Here is a 9165-nt window from a genome sequence, read left to right on the forward strand (position 1 = left end):
CCCTGTTATGGAGTGGATAATGAAAAATGTTGTGTTTTTGCCATGATGGGTTTTGATTTCATTGTGTTTTGTTATGTTAAATAAAAGATTTTTTTTCCCACAAAACAAGGACAATCGGGTTTGTATGAAGTAAGAGATGATTTAGAAATATGTAATAGGTAAAGGACCCAGTAAAAGTATGATAAAGATTTTTAAAAGTATTCCTGTGCAAAAGTCAAAGACCGCTCTGTCCTTTAAGGTGCTATAATAGTTTGGTCACTTCAGGGTTAGAGAGCTACGACTACAACAGAACATTTATGGGATTAATATCCTGCCACGCCATGAAACTGGCAGGACATAAATCCCACACATCACCTACAGAATCAAAAAGTCCTTCCTCGTGACGGTTCAAACCCAGGTCACTACTGTGTCCAAACCCCTGAGTACTCTGAGTAGTATGACCTCCGTGCTGTTTGTAACTTGTAAAAAATATCACTGTGTGTTTGGCTCCTCCAGGTGATGGCGATGATGACGAGGAGGAAGGTCGTGAGGAGCGCCTTCCATCTTGTTACGACTACGTCATGCATTTCCTCACCGTCTTCTGGAAGGTTCTGTTTGCCTGCGTCCCGCCAACAGAGTACTGGAACGGCTGGGCCTGCTTCTTCGTGTCCATCAGCGCCATCGGGCTCCTCACCGCCATCATCGGGGATTTGGCATCACATTTCGGCTGCACCGTGGGGCTGCGGGACACTGTGACCGCCGTGGTGTTTGTGGCGCTGGGAACTTCCATTCCAGGTGAGTAAATGTCCCGTTTCACTGTGTGAGAGCAAGAAAAGGCAGAAAGGAGCGTGGATGATTTGATTGTTTTGAGTATTGGATGGATTATGGGAGAATACCCAGATTTATGAGTGCATGTAGTGTCACTTTGTAACTTTGTAGTTGTTTTGTGTCCTTCAGTCATTTTGCATCATTTTGCATCTGTTTATAATCATCTATTTGTATCTTTTGTGTGATTTTGTAGGTGGTTTGTTGCTCTTTCTGGCCATTTTATGTCTCTTTGTCATTTTGCATCTTTTTAATTGTTTTTAGTCACTTTTTTGTCATTTTTGTGTCTCTGAATCATTTCAATCATTTTCAGTCATCTTACTGGACACAAGCTTTGCGCCTCTTTAAAGTAATTTTGGATCTCTCTGTAGTTGCTTTGACTTTCTGTCAATCATTTTGTACCTTTGCAGTTGTTTTTTGTATCTTTTTGGTCATTGTTTGTCTCTTTGGAATCATCTAATTGCTTTCTATTTAAAAAATTTCTGGGGTGTGAAGGTGTGTGACTCACATTTTCCACCTTTTCCTTCTCCAGACACCTTTGCTAGCAAAGTGGCTGCCATACAAGACCAGCATGCCGACGCATCGGTTGGAAATGTCACTGGCAGCAACGCAGTCAACGTGTTCCTGGGGATCGGAGTGGCATGGTCAGTGGCCGCCGTGTACTGGAGAATTAAAGGAAAGGAGTTCCGGGTGGATCCTGGATCACTGGCGTTCTCCGTCACGCTCTTCACCATCTTCACGTTCATCTGCATGTCCGTGCTATTGTTCAGACGCCGGCCCTCCATCGGCGGAGAGCTTGGCGGCCCGAAAGTGTCCCGCCTCCTGACCACCCTCCTGTTCCTGGGTCTGTGGTTCCTCTACATCCTCTTCTCCAGCCTAGAGGCCTACTGTCACATCAACGGCTTTTAAAGAGGAGATGAAGAATGTTCCAGAAGAATTTTGCACAGCAGCACACACAAAATCGTTGACTCTCAGTCCATTTAGTCCACGGTTTAACACAAAACAAGTGTAAGATTCATCTGGTTAATAGGGCTTCAGATACATGTTCACAAACACTACATTTAAGCATGTGTAAACAGCGCATTTTAAACACATTCATTGTTACTTGGAAGATGAGGGTTAAGAGGAAGTATTTGGGAGGGTGAGAGCGTGAAAACGAAAGGTTACTGCGGATAGTTAACGGGGAGCAGACGGAGAGTGACAGAGAATGACTGTGACGGGAGATTCAGAGGTGAAAAGAAGGTCAGGTCAGTCAGAGGAGTGCTGCTTTATTCACTTTAAAGCCAGGTGTGTTTATTTTGGGTTGAGGAGCTCACTTCCAGGATCAGACCACTGAGACGGATCACAAACCTGTGAGCATTGAAGGAAAAATACCTTTGTTTTCCTTTAGTCTCTCATTCAAACCATCAACTCTGCAGCTTCATGTTTCTTCACTGAGGAAGTGGAGGAGCACTGCATCAAATAAGGAGTCGAATGTTTACAACAACATTACATTTGTTTACTACTAGAGGTTCTTGTATAGTGGTGATGCTTGTCTAATACGCAGTATAGCTGAAGGTGGCTCTCCACACGCGCTGTAAATAGTACAAACCGTTGTACATATAGAGTGTAGTAATTTCACAGGGCAGGCTGCCACACAAAAGGATGCAGAGACAGAAATGCCAGGTTTCTACTGTCGCTGTCAGCAAAGCTTCGATGATTTTCATTGCACAGGCTGGAACACTGGTAGTTGCAAATATTACAAATGTCAGCGGCTTTAGTTTTAGCGACATGCTAAGTGGAAAATAAAAGTTTTAGCAACCAAAACAAGTAAATAAGAAGCTGCATAAGTGTAACACTGACTAAAAGAACATCTTTGTACTAATCTCTTTACCGGACCACAGCCTCTGACAGGGGCTTGCATATAAAGCTGAAGGATTAGTTTTTGCATGTATAGCCATGTACAGAGCATCTTCACATTATATGTCATGTACATGCTATGAAAAAGGGAATAACCAGCCTAATTATCCACCTGTAAATTACATCCCTGTGTTTTTGTGTCGACTCGGTGAACAGAAACTGTCAGCTAGTCCTTGATGTTAAATCTTCCTGTATAAAACAGAAGAAGCCGTTTGGTCCGGGAGGAACAAAAAGGACATTTTCCTCTCCTGAAGGACCAAATATGCGCTCACACACTCCTGATGTGTGCAGTGTCATTTAAAAACTTTGTCTGAGGCAGTCAGATGGGCTGATGAGCTGCAGTCAGCCATCGCTGTGTTACTGTTAGTGGCAGACTCGTCCATTCCTTTATCTTAAGTGACAGCAGCATGGCAGACAAACATGTACGGGTGGTTAACAAGACTCAACAGTGTTAGTTTACTCTCAAAAATAAAGTCTCTAAAGTTGCTGATTGCCATCATCAGCATCCGGTCTGCAGCGTTTGTTAGGAAAAAGCTAATAATCTACACATTAATTAGGCTGCAGGACTGTAGTCTACAGCACACTAATGCTTTAAGATAGCAAACAAAGAATGCCTTAAGGGAAGCTCAAGTAAAAAAATCTAGTATTCAAGATTTCTGCTGTACAAACTGCCCAGGCTGCACTTTATTTAACGTAACTAAAACACTGTGTTGTGCTTATCTTTTCCTCCATCATTCTATAAGTGGTTACTGTGCAATATACGAAGGGAGAACTGTCTCGTGTTTCCACTGGTTCGGATAACACCAGATCCAGGTGGACCCATCATGTTGTCTATTCATGTCTGCTTAGAGCACATGTACCAAACATGTTAAAAATTTACTTTCCTTCTTTATGGAAAGCCAGCGCATCGTTTGTAATAACAAAAAAAGAAGGTTCTGATTAAAGACCAGAGGGTCTACCTGAAACGAGGATGTCTACACGGGAGCAGCACAGTCATCATAGTGCCACAGCAGGAAACATGGCTCTGCAAGGCATGCATGTGTTGCTCAGTATTGCATGGCAGACTTGGAACAAATGTTCACAAGCTACTGAAGAAACCGGCTGCTAAATACACCATAAAACACTGGATGGTGTGCGAACACGCTCTAATTCGTTTCGACATTTCCACGCTGGCACTTCAGGGCTACTATGTTCAGCACTGAGATGCATGAAGCAGGAAAGCCAGCGTGTGAAAAATGTCACAACAAACAGCAGTAAGATTGTCTTATAATAATAATAATGACTAGAAGCTTTAATTATTATCATTATTATTATTATTATTATAACTGCCTAATTTCAGTCCCATTAAATATATTTCTTTGAGGACATTGCATTATAAACCTCTCACCCACAGATGATAAGTGCTATACAAGTGGAACTCTTTATTATTGTTGTTAAACATGATAATTTGAAAAGGATTTGATTGGTTAACCCTGACTAACTTTGTAAACTTTCTAAAATCCAGTTTTGTATCTTTTTCCTTGCAGATGTAGCCAAGGTAGATTATTTTGTATTTCTAAACAACATTTAGGATAGTTTCAGTGTATAAAGCTGGTATGTAGACTACATGGTGTCTGAATTTAGTGGGTTAGACTTTGATATATTTTCCACAGTGAGAAATCTCCCCTTTAACGGTGTAGTAGTGCATCATAACCAAACTTTAAAGCATCTAATTTACTGAAATAGATGGTCCGCTAACTCATTTGTGTCTTTGTTTTTCATGTATAGTAGATAATTTATATATTTATTTATTATAGAAGATTATTTCTCTAAGCATAAGATGTGCTGCAGGTCCTTGAGGAGAACAGTTTGGAGTTTATTTGAGCAATTAGGTTTCAATGTGCAATACGAGAAAAGGTTCCGCTGCAGCTTACATTGTTCGAGCTCAGTCCGTGTCTTTTTTTCTGCCGCAGTGTTTGTCATAACCCTCCGCCAGTGTACACTTCTTCATGTCGTCCTTGTGACGGAGGAACTTTGAGTGTAAGTAGCATGTTTACATAAAGAAACAGTGTGGAACATTGCCAGTATAATTGTCAGTCTCAGGCTGTTGTGAGCTGAAGTTTTGTAGATATTAGCCGTGGCTGTGAGGCAGGTTTGTTGTGTGTGAGGTTCAAACAATCCCCTGAACAGTAGTTTACTCACTCAAACCACCAGGTGGGACCAACAATAGATATGACACACACACACATGCAGAGGTCTGCTGAACTCTTGTGTAATGACCAGCACCAGCAGGAACAGAGCGAATCACCTCCACAATGTGTGCATTTGTGACCTCGGTGTGGCCCAGGAGCCAAAACAGAACTGTCTACAATGTCCGGACAATGTTCCATGTTTCCACAAACTTCTGTACTAACTGTCGGCCTTTGGCCTTCGCTGTTCTGTAGCTAGATGTAATGCCCCCACCCCCCAGCTCTTTTCAGCCTCCCCTCCTTACCTGATCCTTCCCAGTGTGCATCCATGTTTGCTTCCCCTCCTGTGTTCCCCTGCACATGCATGATGAAGCCCGGTGTACGTACGTTATAGCAGCATGGTCTACTGTGATGGATGCCTGTAGGTTATTCTGTCGGATCGATTCCCCACAGTAGGATTTCAAAACATCTGAGTCTTCTTGTGAAATAAAGTGAGCAAGTGTGACACGCACAACCACAGCTCGGTTCAGACAGACTGAGCAGAAACACAAACAAGCGCCATTCCTGGAGTCAGTCTCCTCCTCACCTGTTTCTGTAGAAGCTGTGAAAGAGATCCTGCTGTGCTGGGTCCAGGCTACATCCCAGGTCATCTTTTTGTTTTTTGGTGTATGATATTTCAGTGTCTGTTGTTTGTGTTCAGCCTCCTCTCCTCCCCTCCCAGGTCTTGCTCTCTTCAGTGTGTCTCTTTGTGAAGTCGTTTCCTGTGATGATGAAAATTTCTCTCTGCCTGAATCTTTGTAGGGAAATATTGACTGAAATTACTACAATGTCATGTGATAGACATATACATTTATTCGATACTGTAATAAATTAACTGAAGATGATATTTAAGGTTTTCTTTATGAAATGCAAGAAAAAAAAATCTTAGAAAAAAACTCGGTTTTGAATCATGGCATGAGGTGTAACGTGTTCCTGAAAGAAAACGAAGGTCTTTAATCAAGTGAAGTTGACCTTATTTAAATATAGTTTATTTATTTTCAAGGTTCAACGTGTCTGAGTCATTATTTTATAACTGAACAATATAACAATCAAAGTCAGTGATTCATCGAGTCATCCAGCTATCAAACACCTGTAATCTGAAACTTAGAGGACATTTTTCATGTCTCGACTCATAAATACAGTGAAACTTTTTGCAGATTAATAAGTAGTGATGGTCGCCTCACAGTAAGAGGGTCCTGGATTTGAATCAGTGAGCTGGGCCTCTCCCATGTGTACGCACATGAGTACCCCATATGCACGTTAGGTTAACTGGTGACGCTAAATTAGCTGAATGAATGGTTGCCTGTGTCTCTGTATCGACAGACTGATCACCTGTTTCAGGTAAAAAAAGGTAAAAAATGTATAATGGTGGTGGCACACCATTGTTTATTAATTATTAGCTCTAAAGACAAAGGTATTTGTGTGTGTGTGTGTGTGGGGGGGGGGACTCAAAAGTACCATATGCACTTTCATGGCCATGTGAGGCCTGTTCCCTCATTATCACAATAAAAGCAGATAAACAATCTGGGATTGATTCCGAGGGCTGAATTTCCATTTCATAGCTTTTCACTGACAAACTTAATATAAAGTTGAAAGAAATGTTGATGAAAGTGAAGGAGGCCATCAGGTTTCGTCTCCTGTCCAAGCGCCTTCTTTAGTTTGAGAACAACTGTGGAGACACACAGACCAATATCTCCTCTTTGACTCCCATCACCCACTGAAACACAAACATGGGTGATCAGGATCCAACACCACTGAGCAGAGAACGTTCCATGTACCTGAGGATTTATACGGGTAATCTACGCTGTAGCTACGTTATAGCCACAAAACTCTCTGAAACCCTACGCCAGGGGTCTGCAACCTTTTACACCCAAAGAGCCACTTGGACCCGGTTTCCACGCAAAAGAAAACACTGGGAGCCGCAAATACTTTTTGACATCTAAAATGAAGATAACACTGTATATATATTGTTTTTTGTACCTTTGTGTGAACAACTAAGGTGTGCTGCTTATGAAATCCATGAAGTGCTACAGAGAAAATTACATTTTATTTATGTAATCAACACATTTTGAACTCTTAAAGAAATATAACAAAAGCAAAGACACCCAGCTGAACTAAAATGATCCATGTAGCAAACAAAAACTGTTGTGAGCCGCCTCCCTTATATCTCCTTTGGGCTTTTGGAGCCTTGACCTGACTTTTAAAAAATAATTGGTAAAAAAAAAAGCTCTATGCTGCTGAAAAATTGAAAATAGATATTTGCAAAATTCTGCCTAAATATGTATTTTACCTGGTTAATTCGTGCGGCGGGGGCGTGGTCTGCAGCGCCGCTGCAGGGAAGGCGGACGCACCTGAGCGGCACCCGCAATCACGCCTCGCCGCCTTAAAGTCTGCGCTATCTGTGCTGTTGTGTTGGTGGTGTGTGTCGGGCTGTGAGCTGCGAAGCTACAGCCGGCTGTATGCGTACAGCAACCGCGTGTGAAAAGCGCGTTCATGCAAACATCGTCGGGTCTGCCGTGGTATGTTTACAATGGGACTTCTGCTCCTGAACCTCTGCGCACAGCGTCTGCTAATCGGTGCTGTGCGAAGTCAGTTTACGCAGGACTGTAAGCTGTCATCTGTCGTCTGTGAGGCGTGAGCAGTGTTTGTCTTTAACATAGTTCACGGTGCAGCTGCTGACATAATGTGGATCCGAAGATCCATAATTGGCCTACCCGGGGTTGAAAGTCTCGATAAATGCACGGTGTTTCGGCGGGAATACCGGCTTCCGCGAGTGTGACGCTTATATTGAGCGAGGAAAAAATAATAGAATATAATTTTATATTTATATTTCAATATCACAATAATCTTCCAATTTAGAACTACAAGTTTAAAAGAACTAACATAAATAAAATACACTTCAGCGAAATACTTCTAATTTATTTTCCCAAACCACGCGGAGCCGCACTATAAGGACTAAAGAGCCGCATGCGGCTCCGGAGCCGCGGGTTGCCGACCCCTGGCCTGGATGAACCAGCTCCCCCTGCTGGATTCAATCCAGTTTCAGCAGGCATTCAGTCTGGCTGCCAACGTCACCCTACTAGCTGTCAACATTCGTAATGACAGGCTCATCATGACAGGAAGTGGCATCTACACCCCTTTTTCTGCCACCTACCACCACGCCAGGAAAGGGGACCCAGAGGAGGGCAGGCTGCTGGTGGCCAGAGTGCCAGTTTTGGAGCCACTTGAGGTAAAACAAAGTGCAGCCAAAGAGGTGGAGGCTGGTGGTGGGGAGTCAACAATATCAGCGGCTACAGACTCTGGATACTGCTACCAAGATAGCTGTGATGACCCTCCTCCTCCCTCCTACCCCACCTTCATCTCCTCTATGATGTATGACACATTTACATTTGTCCTCTTAAATGAGACACAAGGCGACATTAAAGTGTGCAACGGCACTTTCTGCTGCCGCCTGCAGTACAGGTGGTTACTGCAAGACCATAAAGAGCTCTATGCTTTCGGCGCACTTGCAGGAACACACACCGTCAACGGACGTTACGCACTGCAGGCAAGAATCACATGAATTTGAATATTTCTAAAAAGGTTAAAACTGACAACTCACTACTTTTATTTGCCACATGTTAAATATCTACAGGTTTGTGCAGTAGTCTGTTGTGCAGGGTTGGATCAGAGCTCTTGTGGACAGGAGCGGAAGAGCAGAGTCTAAAATGGACTTCCTGTTGGAGGGGAACTTTGACACCAAATACAGAGTCTATTCTGACAAGCCGAATGTTCCTGGAGCAGCCAGAGAGTCTGGAGAAAGCTGGACTTCCTGTTGGAGGGGAACTTTGACACCAAATACGTGTACCCATCTATTCTGACAAGCCGAATGTTCCTGGAGCAGCCAGAGAGTCTGGAGAAAGCTGCAGACGGAGACTGACCATGAAACATTCAAACACGAAGGGTGGCCTGGTCACTGCCTGCCTGTATGGACGAATGTACCACCTGGACAATGAATAAACTTTAGAGGGATCAGGAAAATAAAGTTCAGTGTTATGGTTAAGAGCTGCTCCAACCTTCAGCTGTTACACATTTCTTTTTATCTCTTATAAAATAAACCAAAACAAATGTTATATTCATCTGTTACTTAATCTTTACAGTACAACATTCCACCAAGTAGCATTTATCCTCTGTTTGAATGTTGCATATTCCTCAAAAGGCAATATTTAATAGTTTCTCTCTCTCTCTCACACACACACACACACACACACACACA

At 42.8% G+C, this 9165-nt stretch overlaps 2 protein-coding genes across 2 annotated transcripts; both read left to right on the forward strand.

Annotated features, from left to right (window-relative positions):
• Positions 1-461: 461 nt before the first annotated feature.
• Positions 462-1915, forward strand: LOC109198604 (sodium/calcium exchanger 2-like; the record flags this gene model as incomplete). Its single annotated transcript, XM_025904813.1, has 2 exons — positions 462-774; positions 1337-1915. Coding segments are annotated over 2 exons (690 nt in total), but the record flags the coding sequence as incomplete, so codon positions are not given.
• Positions 1916-7917: 6002 nt separating this feature from the next.
• Positions 7918-8616, forward strand: LOC109198605 (biotinidase-like). Its single transcript, XM_019354011.1, has 2 exons — positions 7918-8457; positions 8545-8616. Exons 1-2 carry the CDS (start codon positions 7918-7920, stop codon positions 8614-8616), a joined length of 612 nt encoding a protein of 203 aa, XP_019209556.1.
• The last annotated feature ends 549 nt before the right edge of the window (positions 8617-9165 follow it).

Source organism: Oreochromis niloticus, unplaced genomic scaffold (genome assembly GCF_001858045.2).
Source record: "Oreochromis niloticus isolate F11D_XX unplaced genomic scaffold, O_niloticus_UMD_NMBU tig00007254_pilon, whole genome shotgun sequence".
Lineage (NCBI taxonomy): Eukaryota > Metazoa > Chordata > Actinopteri > Cichliformes > Cichlidae > Oreochromis > Oreochromis niloticus.